This window comes from Crocodylus siamensis, chromosome 1 (genome assembly GCF_052110815.1).
Source record: "Crocodylus siamensis isolate JL-2025a chromosome 1, ASM5211081v1, whole genome shotgun sequence".
In the NCBI taxonomy this organism is placed as follows: domain Eukaryota; kingdom Metazoa; phylum Chordata; order Crocodylia; family Crocodylidae; genus Crocodylus; species Crocodylus siamensis.
This window is the reverse complement of record NC_143395.1, coordinates 124,312,266-124,328,811: the sequence shown is the minus strand read 5'-3', so window position 1 is coordinate 124,328,811 and position 16,546 is coordinate 124,312,266. Positions and strand designations below refer to the sequence as shown.

At 41.3% G+C, this 16,546-nt stretch overlaps 1 protein-coding gene across 5 annotated transcripts in view; it reads right to left on the bottom strand.

The window, feature by feature from the left end:
• The window catches only part of ZDHHC14 (zDHHC palmitoyltransferase 14), a 173,172-nt gene that overhangs the window by 66,471 nt on the left and 90,155 nt on the right, over window positions 1-16,546 (bottom strand). For 3 of the 5 annotated variants that reach the window (XM_090042004.1, XM_090041967.1, XM_090041984.1), the window contains exon 2: window positions 2,474-2,646. In XM_090042004.1, coding sequence (XP_089898130.1) covers window positions 2,474-2,646 — 173 coding nt within the window. The remainder of the gene's footprint in view (window positions 1-2,473; window positions 2,647-16,546) is intronic. The other 2 variants (XM_090041975.1, XM_090041992.1) reach the window with 1 other exon arrangement.

Genomic DNA, 16,546 nt, shown 5'->3' with positions numbered 1-16,546 from the left:
TTTCCAGATGTGGTACAGTACAATTTGCAGGGGACACTGTTGTATTAATGTGCTTTAACCTTTACCTGAAGAGACCTCCTCCTGATCTCACAGACCAGTGTATCCATTCAAAGCCTCTCTTATGAAAAGGTCAACAAGTGGGCCAATTATCAAATGAGGTAACGTAAATTCTCTCTCCTCTCTCGCGAATTGAATCGAGGCCGAATTTATTTCACAAGAACTTTCACATAATTGTCAGATAGCAATTTTTGTTGAAAAAATAAACATTTATTCATATAAATATAAAAACTTAAAAAAATAACTGAAATATTCACCCTATCCAACTCCTATTGCTATCTTAGGGAACTTAAACATATGCAGCAAGGCTACTCCAACATGCTGTAATTACAGAGCATCAGATTAAACTTGAGTGTGGTAATTAGCGTGCTCCAGACGACTCTAGTGTCTCATGTATTAGCGTCCCCACACTGAAAAACAGTGGCTAGGGTGCTTTAACTAAAGCTCATTTAGTTAAAGCACCCCCACCGCCATTTTTCAGCACGGGGACGCTAATACATAAGACACTTTGGGTGCTTTAATTAGGGTAGCTCTTGGAGCTGCCCTAATTAAAGTGCCTCTCCCCCTACCCCTCCAGGAACACATGTATAAAATGTTTAAAAGGCCTTGACATTCTTAACATCTTTTACTCAGCAATACAAATGTATTGCTCTCTTTCAAAAGTGAGTAATTTGTAACAAGTCCAATTATACTTTTGGGAAGTGTTTGAACCTAATATTTGTCATGGGAGCAGGATATAGGAAGAGGGCTTGCAGCTGAGATGATGCTTGGTTTGACAGCTGAGGGAGAGGAAATAAGGAAGCCTCTGAATAACAGTAAGAGTTAACCAGTTGAGAGAAGGACAGATTTGAACAGCCAACAACAAACGCCAGAAAATAAAACAAATATTCCTCCAATTGCAATGGCCATATTTTCTTAATACAATACTCATCTTTCCCCCAAAATTCAGCCCCTCCAAAAATTGAGGTGCTTGAATGAAGTGGGGAAGCTAATTTTCTGCCTGTCATATAAGCACCGGGTTTTGAGAAACGCTGTACAATGTAGCAGTTATTCTCTTACTATTTAGGCAGCGAAGGGAATCAATGGACTTAACAGTTCATTACTCTTCACTCCACAAACATCTCTCCTTAATATCCTTATGTTCCACTAACCAAGCTAACTTTTCTTAGGGCAATTTTGGTGATTGCTAGCTGTTCCTGTTCTCTGTCCTCCGGTTTTACAGCCATAGAAACTCTCTAGCTTTAGTTTTCTTCAAAATCATAGATCCACCCATCTTCAACAGTAATTAGGGTTTCAACCTTTCAGTTACGCAGGGGGTTGGAGTGATAAGGGGGAGGTAGGAGCGCCCGTATTTTTTAAAAACATCAGCTATACCAAATTAGCTTGGACTTTAACAACTACTATATCTTCACTCTGGGATTCACAGGCACAAAAATTCCATAATTGGAACTAAGGACTCCTATAGACATGCAGGAACCCTGCTGACGCTCTAGAAATCCAGCACATTGGAGTGGACTGGATTGATTGATTCTGCCGGAACACAGAAACTGACATACTCCGGCAGTGCTGTGTGTAGATCAGTGTCCACGTGCTGAAAAAATGGTACTCTGAAATAAAACATTTGATGACCTTTAGTTCAAAGTGCCCTGTCACCATGCCACCATGTTTTCAGGGCAGAGACACTGATACACATGACGTGTGAGTGCTTTTAATTAGCACAGCTCACTAATAAAAGCACCCAGCACCACATGCCAGAGCATGTGTAATAATACCCTTAGATATAATTTTCTTGCTGAATTAACCACAGTAAAAGCTAATTTTTGTCATAGTTGCATGGATTCTACATGAATAAAAGCATAATAAAAAATTAATTGTCATCGCTGAAATAGTACAGTCTTCTTGGGACTACGTCTTAGTGTATATTTGTACAGTGTTTCACATAAATCATCCTGTTCCTATCTAGAGACTTAGATACTATCACAATATAAAAATATCATAATTAGACAAGACCTGTCACTAAAGATATGCTACTTAAGAAACTGAAGGATTTTAAGAACTTGTACATTGATATTGAGTTACTTTTCCTACTATAAACACTTTTAAAAGTACAAGATTCTTTTCCTGTGCACCCGAGCCTTCTTCCATATTTACGAAGTAGATAAGTGATACATTACAGCACCAACTAATAGTCTGGGCCCAATACTACTGTTGGCATTTTCTGATGGCAGAATTAATCAATTGCCTTTGAGAATGTGTCAGTACTACTTCTGTTACTCAGTGTCACTATTCTAGTGTGGTTACTGTTGTGAGATGGAAGTTACTACTTGAATGAGCTGAGCACACCACATTCAGACAATGCACACATGCACGCACCCCTTCCCCCACAGTTGGAAGGAAAGTGAAGAGATCAACAGACCTTCCGTGTTACCTATTTGCCTTTCCAGGTCTGCTGCTTCATCTGGTGTTGCCCGTGGGAGGACGCCCGGATCACTGAAACTAGTACGCAGCAGGGTGCCCATCACGAAAAAGAAAAGAATTCCACCTATTGCAGGAATAGCAGGTGTAATCTTCTCTGACAAGTATGGACAACTGAAAGAAAAGGGGAAAAGGCAAAACAATATGTTAAGGCCCCTAATATCAAATAGTGAGGAACATGCTAAAATAAACTCAGTGTCACTTGCAATTAAAGGAGACTATCAAGACTATACATTATTTTGAGCCTAGACTGCTTGCAGCAGAATGCTATGCTCATGTTTACTAAAGCAGTAAGTTGGCTTTAAAAAGCCATCCCCTACCACCATCACCTAGTATGCGTTTACTACACAGCATGTAGTTGATATTTTGCTCATCAGAGAGCAGTAGGCTTTATAATGATTGAGATTACTGCTTAGATTCTGTGGGGTTGGCATTGGGTATTATAATAAAGCTTGTTTACAGTCTGAGACAGGACAGGCCTGAAAATAAATCTGCGCATAAAATAATAATGAAAAAGTGAAAAAAACTTAAAATGAATTCTACAAAATGAATTACAGCAGAGGAGATGCATGAGGATGTATGTAAATGGTATGTGTTCCTTCTCGTCAGCATTCCCTCCATTTGAGGATGATCTCTACTATGGACATCTATGGGTCTTGAGGTGACTTAAGAGTCCAATCCTTGAGCTACAGACCCACCCACAGAAGATTCAGATCTTTCCGCAGAGGAGAGTATGCCATAGATTAGGATTTCTTTCCTTTTCCTTCCTCCATTCCTCTCATCGTTGCTTCAGTGGCAACCTGCTTACCTCGAAACATGCTGTTACTTGGTTGGGGTTGCAGCATCATTGGAGTTGGTCAACAGCCAGCTCCTCCAAGCTCTTGATGTCAGCATCCATTTTCTTCGGGTATACATTCAATGTGTCCTTGTAGTATTTCCTCTGGCCACTGCAAAGTCTCAGGCCACTACTAAAAACGTGGAGTAGAGCACTTGTGTCGGGAGTTGAGCACCTGCAGACAATGCCTGGTCCAGCAAAGTTGATGCTCAAAGATCACTGACTCAATGCTGATAACCAATGCTTCAGCAAGGAAGCTGGCATTTGTGCAGTGATCTTCCCACTTGATGTGGAGGATTTTCCAGAGGCATCATTGGTGATACCTCTCCAAGCTTTTGAGAAGATGATGGTGGGCCACCCACATCTGTAGAGGGGAGTGGGGATGATGACTACATTGTAGACCTGGATCTTGCTTGGTGTTTTTCCAGAGATCACAATTAATAAAGACATGCTGAAGGAATTTCCCAAAGGAGGTACTTGTGCATCAGATCCTGAGCTGAATCCCCACCTCAATGTTCACTCTGAGAGAGGTGGCTACTGAGGTAAGAGAAGTGCTTGACTACCTCCAGGGTCTTCATCTCTATGTTAATTTGGGGCAGGTGGAGTCACAGTCATGGCTTGGAGCAAGCTGAAAAAGAACTTCAGTCTTCTCAATATCAAGAGGCCCAAAGTTTGGTAGGCTTCTCTGAAAAGATCCAATGTGATCTTGAGGTTTTCCTCTGTGCACAGGAATAGCACAGTTGTCAGGTTCAAGGTCAAGGATGATTTTTGACTGAAAACATCCCAGATTGAAGAGTTCTCCATCTGTTTGGCATTCTATGTCAATACCAGTAGGAAGGTAGCCCTTAATGAGAACCAAAACTACTATAAAAAAAATGGAGAACAGAGTTGGGCAATGACACATACTTGTTTGACCTCTGCTTGGATGAGAAACGGATCCATCTCCAATCTGCTACATAGGATAGTCACAGTCACGTAGTCATGAAGAAACCTCATAACCTTTTAGGTACTTTTCAAGATATTCAACTTTGGCTAGTGCTTTTCACAAGGCTTTGCAATTGATGGAATCAAAGGCCTTTGTGAGGTTGATGAAGGCCATATATTCCTAACACTTTTCTTGGACGTGGTTGGCAACAAAGTTTATATCAGTTGTCCCACAGGAAGGTCTGAAACCACACTGAAATTCTGGCAGGACTTCCTCAGCAAGAGGTAAAAGACAGTTTATAAGGGTGTGGGAAAGGATTTTCCCTTTTGTGGAAAGGATGGTGATACCTTGATAGTACCCACACATAGACTTATCTCCTTTATTAAAGCTAGTCATGATGTTGGCATTACTCAGGTCCCCTGGAATCTCTTAATCGTTCCAATTTCATAGAATAAATTCACAGAATCTCAGTACCAGTTTCTCACCAGCAGCCTTATAGATTTCACCAGGTAGGCCATCTGGTCCAGTAGCCTTGTTGCTCTTCGTTTCCTTGATGGCATGCCAGACTTCTCCTAGGGTTAAGACAGGTTAGTGAGGGATCCCCTTTCTGCATGTTGGGGGATGGACTCAGTGTTGGTGCCTGGAAAAAACTATGCATGTCATGTTTGTCAGCATAAAGCTGGATCTCCTTGGCTTTACCACCACTGCATTGCCCATGTTGTATCTCACTAGTTCCCTGGAGACAATGGCATCTAATGTGAGGTCTTAAGCTACAGCGTGCTGTACTTAGGCACTAAGCAGTATAACACTGTTAAATGTCAATAGCATGTTAAATGCTGCTGGGTTGTCAAGTATTAACTTGGCATATGCACTAATGGAAATGAACCAACCCCTCTCTAAAATAGAATAGGGAGGGTCAAAAAACCCAGCCCTCTTGACATGAGCTCTACATGAAATGTTCACAATATTCATTTATTTCATTTAAAGAATGTTTCTAACCATCACTGCGACACACAGATTTCCAGATATGCACATAGTATGCTGAAACAATAAAACATTCTTTAATTCCCTTTAACTTGCACAATGAATTGAATACCCCTATCCTAAACTAACATTTAAAGAGTTTAAAGAGTATTTAAAGAATTAAGGGATAGTCAAGAAGGGGGAAAATGAATCTTGTGGCTTAGTTGAAAGAACAGTCCTAAAACATTCAAACACTGGTGAATGTTATTCCAATTGGCCCTTTTAAACATCAGTCACCAATGCCCAGATACAAAAAGATAGTTAGGTAACTAATTGCCGTTAAAATGAAGAGGGGTTTGGCACCAAAACATTTTCCTGGTTCTGGCCCATATTCCCTTAATATCAAAGAAACCAGACAGAAACAACCAAACAGAGTATTTTATACAACTCAAACCATTATACTGGTCAATTATATCCTGCACATGGTGAATTATTAAAATCCAAATTATTGTATTAGACAAACAATAACGCTAATGTGTTCTATGAAGCATTATGGACCAAATTGTAAGGAATATGCATTATAATGAATACTAAATATAGCATAATTCATTCTGATGCATACTTAAAGCTATACTCAAAGAAACTGTAACAAACTACAGGTCTATGGAGAAAATAAGGGCTGGAGATGCAGCTCAAGTTACCTTTCACGTCTCTACCATGAAATCATAAGAGAGAAACGTTTAGGACAGATGTCAAAGTAGCTCAGCAGATAACATCTGGATACCCACTTTATCTAAAATCATTCTAGAAATGATTGTCCAAGAACAGATGCTAACAGCCATCATAAATAATTTACTGCATCATATGCAGTAAGTTTGTGCTAACATTACATGAAATTGCAAGGAAAGAAAAATCCAACTCCCCATATTGAAAGACCAAAAAAGCCCTGTGCTACAGGGCAAGTGACAAAACTATCAGAGTATTAAAAACTCTTGATAAATATTTAGCTAAATCACAATCTCAAATTCTGAAGAAAGATGGAATGATTCATTTGAAGATGTTCTTGCTCTTTATAGATGCAAAGTTAAGCTACCACAACCATCAGTGCATCTACTTCAAGCTTAAGGTTACCAATTCTGATCTGGAAGAAACAAAGTTAGTTAATGTTCATAAAAAATGGGAAGATGCCAAGCACTACGTAAGTGCTAATTAGCAATAATGACACTTGGGCTCAACTGCCCCAATTCTTCATGAATTTAAAAATCATTTCCATCTGACAGTCTGTTATTTAATATATAATTTAAGCCTAGGAGGAATCATTACATCTTTGTCTGATCTATACAAAGTGTAGGGCAAAGATTTCACCAAGTTACTCCTACATAGGACCCGATAGCATGTCTCTTACAACATACATGTAATTCTTTAAAAATTCTTCTTCTTTAAGGAGGCAATCCTTCCTCAAATTACAGTAATTTTTTTTTAAAAATGCCTCCTTGTTTCTGCCTTGTGTTTGCTTTTTGTATTCGATAGCATTCTGTGGAGTCCATTTCATTCAGAGGTACTTCCTGTCTCATGGACCTTTATGAAGATAGCAATACATCAGACACTGAGGGAAGAGCTCATGTGTACATCCTGCCACAGGCTTTTTAAGAGGATGTTTTCTATTAACAGGAACAGAAAGGCTGACACAAGAAAAAGCAGGCCAGCATGTTCAGAGCAAATCTATATAACCGTGGTATGATTATTCTCAGCCCATGTAGGTCTCTGCTTTGAAAAGGTGGTGAGCAGAAAAGAAAGCTCATCTTTAAAGAACTTTTTTTAAAACCTCATGCTACACAGGAGATCCCAGTCTACATTGTCATAGATGAACTGATTTTTATTACAGCTGGCACCAACCTTAAGTCTACATTTCTGCAAACATAATCCAGAGAAGCCGGGCTGAATTTCAACGTAAAAACTAGGTTTTCCAAAAATCTTGTCTTTTTTTTCTCCCCTTGGTTGTTGAGTTCATTTTTTGAGGCTGTGTTTGAAGGTTAGCGTAAGCGTAGGAGGAAAATGAAATCTGCTGGAGGACTAGTCTGTCACTGCTGGATAAAAATAAAACACTAGTGCTGAACACAGATAATTATCAAGGACTGCCCCATGAACTAAGCATGCCTAAGGAATACTAAAGCAAGTCTCCTTAACCCCTCATAACCATTTAAATGGTGTAATTACATTTAGATAGGGCAATAAGGTCTGTAGAAAAGAAGGCACATACAAAAAATGCAAAGAGGACACAGAAAGAAACCTACAACCTTTGAGCTCTTCAGCAAACCAGGATTTAGCAACGTTTTTAGGCAGAGTGGCAAAAACACCCTTATAAGATGTTGGTATGCAGGGGTGGATGGCGGGGGAGCCACAAGGGGTCCGATTCTTGTCATGGCAGTGCAATCCCAGCCCCTTCCCTCCTCCCAAGACATGCAAAGCAAAATGCCTTTATGTGCCATGCTCTGGCACCCATGCTGGGAGTTGCCTACCCCTGCACGAAAAAGATTAAGGCTTTTCTAAACAGAGTTCACTTATTCTCTGGTAGGGAGATACAGGAAATGACAAATCCAGTGTTGACTGTTAAAGGGTTGCCTCTGGAGATATAAAGAAATTGGCAACAGCAAACAAGTACAGCAACTAACTACAAACAAAACAAAGAAAAAGTTTTCTATCTCTGAGCAACTGGAAAATTTTTTTGCCTAAATCTTTCACCTAACCTGCATCTGTAATTTGAACAAAAACCCATAATGCAAGAGAGCCTGGATTTATGCAAGATGTACAACACTATAAACCACAAATATAGCCATCTACAGAATCTTAAATTCAAGCTCATGTACATGCATTGTGTTACCTAAAGCAAACACTTGTGCAAGCAGCTTTTCACTGTTTTCTCTGATAAATGGGCAAAACGGTGTAAGAGACAGCAGCATAATAAATGAGAGGAACCAAATAATATAACAGAACCATTCATAATTTCTCTTATCTACATCACTAAGTATTACTTTATCTCCAATTCCCAAGATACTGTTCGTTTAGCATACATATGCTGCTTTACCAATAGCTGTTGGCATAAAGTACGGTCTACTGATAAAAACAAAAAAGAGAAAGTTGACTGACATTAGGACTTCTGTGTGCTGTTCCCAGCTGTTATGGCTCACTGTCTGCACAGGGTGTGCTACTTAATGCAGGGATTCTAAAACTCTGGAACTCCTTATTTCCCTTTCCCTACATACCTGGTACATTTGACTCCCAATTTTGTGAGGTGACCAAGAAAATAATCAAAAGCTCAATTGTGACCATGCCTAGTTTAAAGATGAGAACTAGACACCCAGAAATAGATGTAACCCCCCCCCAAAAAAAACAACAACAAAAAAAACACAACACAGGCTAAGATGTTTGATTAGATGAATATGGATTATTTCATTAGAGGTAGATTTGTGAGTTATCAGGATAACAAAACTACCAAAAACTATGTTTGTAAAGGAAGGAGCCAAAGACAGAAGGTGAAGGATGCCCACAAGAAAAGGAAGACGGTAGGATATCAACCTAAAAAACATGACACCAAAGGAGCAGAGATAAGTAACTTCACTGTTAAAAAAACCCCCAAAACACACAAACATTCAGTTTAACATCAATGGTAAGAAAATTCTTGGTAACTGTATCATCCTAATGGATATAGCGATACTTAGAAAAGCATGATTTAATTAAGGGAAGCAGCATGGATTCAGGCCATGGAGGTCAGGCTTCATTCTGCTTCTGGATTTTTTTCAAAATATTACTGCTACCATATCAGAAATTCAACTGATGTAATACACTTTGAATTACATGAAAATTTTCCATGTCATAGATAAACGGTTAAAGTGAAGAGACAAGCCACAAAATAGAAAAAAACAGGGTCCTGAACAAAAGTATTTTCATTGCAAGAAGGAAAGCGTAGAGCTGTACTAAGGAATCAACCTCTAGAAGAGTGCACATGTACATCTTAGATTACCAAGCATGACCTACATCAGTGTACTCAGATTTTTTCAACTTCAAGTAGCCTCCATATCTTTTTATTTTTGGTCTTTCAGCACCCTACTTCAAAATTGAATTTATTACACTGCATAAAAATAATATATATTTATTTACAATGAACTGGTCCATTATCCCACTTGTAGACAGGGACAGAAACTAACTCTCTCCTGGCAACCTGTGAACGCAGAGGGCAACTGCTATCTCCTTCTCGGGGGTCCCATGGGTTTCTTGAGAGATGGGGAGATGGTACACCTAAGCTTGAGGCAGCTTTACCAAGGCTGAATTGAAGAGCTAAGGAAGAAAGGAAGTGGAGATTTTGTCGCAGCCTCAACCAATGCCTGATGCTCCATGGGTGCCAGGCAGGCTCTTCTTCTTCTCATGGCAAATGCCACTTGATCTTAGCTTGCCAGGCAGCCCAGCTGGCACTTGAGGGGACAGCTTGCCTAGCATGCTGGGAGAAGATAAGATCTAGAAAAGTTTTGGGGGTTTTTTGTCCTTTAACATTGGAAATGTTAAAGAGACATGCAGGAAGATAGGTGCTCGTAATGGATTTTAAATATCTAACTACCATAGAAAATCCAAGCCTCAGCTTTTAATACTATTTTCCATTTCCTTCACTTTCAGTAAGCTCAGAATAGCCTCCAATGAAGTCTAAAAATGTACTCTGTGTGTGTGTTAGTTATATGCATGCCTATAGCAACGTAAAATAAAATAAAAAGTCTTACCTTATAATATATATTTAGTTCTGAATAATAGCTGTATAAACTTTTGAATTCTTTTAGGTACATCCTCTCATATAGTCACTTCATAAAAATGAAAATGTAAATGTTACTACTTATGGCTTCATTTTCAATAGTGATGGAAAGGCTATTTCTTCAAGCATTAACCTCTTATATTAAATATAATTTTAGATTTAAAATCAAATTTTAGTTTGAATAGATAATACAGTTGTCTTCCAGTATAAGTTTTATAGCTGCCTCCAAGGTAGACTTTATATTTATTCATAAGTATGCTTTGTTTTTTTGGAGGGGAAGCGAAGAGAAATTAAATTTATCGTGGCACTTTTGGAAGTTCTAATGTGTTTTAACACTTGCTTACCTTGCGTTTTTACAGATTAAATGAATTTCATTATCTTCTTCCACTCAGTTGGGGCCTAGTTATTAGTGATGCTATTAGTGTAAAACAGAATATTTAGCAAGGTCAATAAGATTACTGTTAACTCTTAGGTGGGAAATAAAAGTTTGCTTGCTAGATATCCCAAAACAAGTATGACAGGCCACAAAAACAAAGAGTGTAGTTTACATTTGAAATAAATCCAAATGTATTATGGTTACAGAAATACACAATGAGGCACCCAAACACAACAGTGGCAACCCTGAAGAAAAAACATAAAAAAATGTATTTCTACACATCAATTTAATATCATCCAAGTTTATAAACACTACCATGCACTACTGTATGATTGTAAAGTTACTGGATGGTGTCATTATAGGTAGCAAATAAGGTTGTTTAGGTTAGAGTTACTATATGTCTGCGTTTTCCCAGACATGCCCTCTTTTGAGGTCTTTCCACATCCATCCGGGTGATTTTTTAAAACATCAGCAAATGTCCAGGATTTTGCTCTGCTTAGCATCAAAGTGTTTTTCCTGGCACTTCCCAGCTAGCAAGGAGCTGCTTGGGGCTAGGGCAGGGGCGTGCAATTATTTTGGGCAGAGGGCCGCTTAACTGAGTTTCAGGAAGCCATTGCGGGCCACATGACAGGCAGCCCAGGGCAAATTAATATTAATTTTCTAAATTTTTTAGGGGCCCCATGGGCCAGATAGAATGGCCTGGCAGGCTGCATCTGGCCCCCAGGCTGCATTTTGCCCACCTCTGGGCAAGGGGGAGAACAACTGGAGGCAGAAGGCATCATATATGTCTGCACATTCATGTGGCTGGCATGCAGCCAGGCAGGGAGGTAGGAGCATTCCCTGCAGCTGGATGCAGTATGACTATGGGGGGTAGGAGGAGACAGGAAAGTTGTCGAGCCCCAGGGACTACAGCAGGGCGGTGGAGGTGCCTACCCCTCCTGGAGGGGCAATGGGGTGAGCGGGACCTTTCATGGGCAGCAGGGAGCTGCGTGCCTATACTTGCAGGGGTGGGGCAGCCAGCACATGCTGCAGGGCTGGAGGGGGGAGCGGGGGGGTGCACGTCAGGAGTAAGCAAGGCTGGGGGGTAGAGGGCTCTCAGGAGTGAGGGGCACTGGCAGGGCTGGGGGGGGGCAGAGGACTGTGGGTCAGGAGCAGGCAGTGTCAGGGGGCTGTGGGTCAGGAGTGACAGGTATCCTCCTTTTTTGAAACTGGAAATATGGTAACCCTAGTTTAGGTACTTCAACAACTTTAAAGTGAATATTAATATACTTGAATTCAAGTTGAGTCTTAACTCTGAATTTTCTGAGTTTATGCTGCTTTTGGGAAAATATTCAAACTTAACACCAGTTTACTTCAGTGTTTATCTGGAAACAGATAAACACATCATAGTCCCATTCTGTACAAAAACATCCCCACATTCTCAGTGCTTGATTATTATACAAAAGATTACAGATGATAGGGAAGCGGAGCCTTGGACCACACAGTAAAGGGTAGCAGTATTATTCTTTAAAATCTATTACTTCATGTAAGTAGAAGTCTTAAATTCAGCAGAGAATACCATTAGCTATCAATTAGCATTCTGAGTGGCAAGGTGCAAATCTAGTGAAATAGCTTAAGGCCTAGCTTTCAAAAATCCATATACAAACTTGGCAGGGACTGACTTTCTAATGTTGATATCAACATAGGGCCATACAAAGCAGAAAAGACTACATAGTCGTTTTTCCTCAGACCACCCACTGTGTGCAGTATAACTCATAAAACCAATAACTAAATTCAACATTGGTGTACTACCACCAAGTTTGATTTGTACTGGGAAGAGATTTTGGACCTAGGAACTGAATTAAGCCATAGGCAGCATGAATATGAATGTGACACAACAATCCACACATATTCTCTGAAGTTTGCTGTAGAAGATGTGCTACAATCAAAATAACCCAGAATGACCTCTTCTTTTCTATTGCTACAAGAATAAGCGCTAATGGTCAACTGTCAAAGCATAAAGCAGTGGTTAGATGGGATTAAGCAATGCAAAAAGTCTGTCTGAAAAAACAGTTACTATTATTGCATCTTCCATACTGGCAAAAACATTCTACCTCACTACACTTAAAAATTCTTCCTCTCCACCCAATCCAAGCAGAGTTTTTAAAATGTTGATTATATAAAGTCATTTATTTTGGTAGAAAACTTCAGAGTCAGGTGGGAGATAAGCAAGGAAATCTTTTGATTCATTCTGTATCAAGAACTTGAGCCTTGTCAAATCAAGGGCTCATGAAACTCTGAGATAGGGCATACCCTTGAAAAGCAAAAGGCTTTCACAGAGTTCATCTAACAAAACGTGAAAATAATCTACACTTTTGATTGCTGGAATTCAATTACTGTTTAGTCAATGTTTACTCACTTCTGGAGCTAGAAACATATTTAGTCTTTTTTTTCCATACTGTATGAGTAGACCTGGTTTTCATACTCTCTGCTTACTGATCAAGAGTACGTCCATACCCATAAAACTACAATTTGCACTGCTTGAAACTGTGCATGCAGAAAATAGCTACCTATTAGAAGGTTAACACAGGAATTGTTCCAAAATTGGAAACATGAGATGATTCCTAAATAGTTACAGAGACCTGAAAATAAATAAATAAATAAATACAGAGAGGAGACCTAGGACAATAATAATTAATGCTGTTAACTCAAGCCCCTGAAGAAGTCTTGGTAAATAAGAGCTCTGAGATAAAGTCTCCAGTGCCTGAAGCCCCACTGAGGCTGCAAACTTGACCAAATAAATGCAAAATGCAACTGCTCTTTCATTTTTCATTTCATTTTTATGAGATAACACATTCCAGGATATTTCCCCAAGAATCTTAGAACTCTTCAGAGGTCTAAAACATAAAACATTTCAGCCACTTTTACTCAAAAATCATCATGTCAACAATTGCAAAGAGCCCATTACAATATAAACCTAAGTATGTGTGGTCCCACTGAAGTAAGTGGAATTTTGAACACTCTGTTCCAGATAAAATGTTTAGCATGTGATACAATATGTGAAACTTACCATGTATAAAGTTATACATGATGTCTAAATCACTCCCTATAGCTGTTTCAATTAAAGAACTGAAAGATTTTGTCCATACTGGGCGTGTCTACACAATTAGCAGAACAGGCTAATTCAGTGGTTCTCAACCTTTTTTGGACCCATCTGTAAACATCAATGTCCAGTCATGGCCCACTGCCCCTCATTTCCAACACGCTGCTTCCTGCCCCCAGACCCTGCTTTGGGCCTCGCTTCTAATAAATTTTTAGTTTATTGCTTCTAATTAATTGCATTTTAATTGTAGACACAGTCACGGGGCGAGTGAAGAGCCGCTTTTCCTCACGCTCAGCACCAGCTTGTAACCCATCCCTGCTGCCAGCCTGGGCTCCAAGCTGGCTACGGGCTCGCCTATTGATGGCAGCAGCTGTGGCCCCCCCACTTGCTGCACTGGGCAGTGTTGGCTGCTGCAGCCTGCCCGGGGCTCATAAGCTGGGCAGCCTACAGGCAGCCTGGTGCAAGTAAGGGGGGTCGCAGCCCTGACGGGTGAGCCTGGAGCTAATGCAGGGCCCAGGCTGGCAGTAGGACCGGGTTACAAAGTGGTGCTGAGCACACACGGGGGGGGAAGGGGAAGCGGCCCCTCGCCCGCTCTGTGCCCAGCACCCCACCCCGCAGCCACTCACAACCCACCCGGGGCTGCCTGTGCTCTGGACACGGGCTGCGAGCGGCTGCAGCATGGGTTGCTGGCCATGGAGCAGGCAAGGGGCCATTTTCCTTTGTGCGGGGAAGGAGCCTGGGGAAAAGCTGAGCATGGGAAAAAGTGGGCCCTCCCCCACCTCACGGCTGGTGCTCCCTGCTGCAGCCGCTCGCAGCCTATGTGGGGCTGTCCATAGCAGGAACAGGCAGCCCCAGTTGGGCTGCGAGCGGCTGCAGCGTGGGGCGCCGGCCATGGGCAGGCAACAGGCCACTTTTTCCCAGGCTCCTTCCCTGCCCAGGGTCCTCCTCTGCCCTCCCCCACCCCCTTTACCTGTGGTTCCAGTGTGGGACAGCCACGTGGTCACAGGCCACAAGCCCTGGCTAGGTCTTCCAGCTGTGGGGCAGGTGGGCCCTGCTGTTGTGGGAACCTGCCTGGCTTCCCCTGGGTCCTACTGCCCTTGATTCCTGTCATTTTTGACAGGAACCAAGGACAGATGAATATTCATTTTCTAAATTTTTTAGGGGCCCTGTGGGCTGGATAGAATGGCTTTGCGGGCCAGATCCAGCCTATGGGCTGTATTTTGCCTACCCCTGCTGCACACTAACCACCTAAAAAATTTAACTGTCAGAAATAAAGCTTAAGGGGATGTATGCACTCCTCAGCTGTGAGGCAGAGATGAGCTTAAAAGTGAAATGGATCTTTAACCTTTACCCAAGAAAAGGAGTAGAGAAAAATCAGTGGCACTTCCTCTAGAGTCTTGGGCCACACGTTTTTGGTAACTTTACATGCTTGGGACTCCACACATATTGAGAAATCTATGCCAAAAATGAGTACCCAGCATTCTCAAGCACTCTCTCTTATTGCTGCCTGGTCCAATTCCTGCAACTTCTCTACCTGGGGGATAAACAATTACGAGAGCAAAAGAAGACTGCAACTGTAAGCCTGCTTCAGAAAGGTAACAGGAACTGCTAAAGCAGCAGCTTGCAACCTTTTCAAGGTGCAGACTGAAACAACATGGCTCCAGCCCAGTGTGGCCTGGGTGCATTGGCAGCATGGAGTGCTTTTCCTGCACTGGGCCCAGACAGCTGGGAGCTGTGTCCATACCACCGCTGCTTCTCCCAGGCCACCACTCCCCAGTTGTGGCACAGGCACAGTTTCCAGTCACTGGGGGGTTGTGCCAGGGCTGGGCAGCTAGAACCTGTGTCCACACTGCTGCCACTTCCTCGCAGCTGTGGTACAGAAGGAGGGGGAGGGGAGGAAGAGAGAAGTGGTAGCAGAATAGATGCAGCTTCCAGCTGTCCATTCCTGGTGCACCTCCCCTTCAGCTGGAAGCTGTGCTGTACTGTGAGTGAAGGGGAAGGGGGAGAAGGAAGCAGCAGCAGCTAGGAAACTGCTTTGCCCAATTGCAGCTCTGTGCTGCTTAGACTTGGTGCTGGCTGGATCTAGTAGGGCCAGTTGCTAACTCCTGTGCTAAAGTACTGACAACCCTAAATACTCAAAATCATGAGTCTGTTTCTGAAAAATTATGAGTGACAGAACCAGGAAATTATAAACAAACACGCAAGTTTGGGATCTTTATTTGTTTTATAGAGTTTGTGCCTGGTCTACACCAAACACTTCTGGTACAAGGATTTTGGTTAGCAGTATGTTTGAAATTAGATAGTACTAGTACATTTTTCTTGAGTTAAAAACCTGAAATTCTAATGTGCAATACAGGAGTCCAAGAACTGCAGCTTTAAGAAACTACTATATATTGCAAAATGCATAAAAGATCTTGAGTTTGCAACAGTAAAACACAATTCACAAACTAGGCTGGCTTCTTTATCATCTGAGATCTAAATATAAAGTCTTCAAGGTTTGGGATCTGACCACCTGAGGCCTGGTCTTGATCATCTAAAGATTATTTTCTTTCAATGAACACAATTAAAAAAAGAACCCTCTTATTCTTGATCAACACCTCTCTAGTTGTGCTGTACCTGCACTCAGAATACACCATCATTAGCTAATGCAACTTCCAAATGTTTCAGCCTGCTTCTTAACTAAGAGTGTTTTTAACTGCATTAAATCAATTAAAAAAAAAAAAATCTAAGAGCCTTAGATACTAACTCATCCTAACATCAGAAACAAGCCACCTACTAGACAGTTGAATTCCAGGCTAGAGAGCAGACTGTTCTCCCAGAAAGAAACTCATTGCAAGAGGTGGGCCAAACAAAGTCGAACCACGTTCAAAAATTTAAAAAACCCAACAAAAACAATTTGCAACATTCTGATAAAAAGCTTTTCCTTTATTCACCTTTCAAGTGGACAGCTCTCCACAAGGTTTTCTTCCCTGTGAACTTCATTCCTTGGTGCATAACCACCCAAAGTTTCTTGACTTTTATGGGAAACTCTGCAG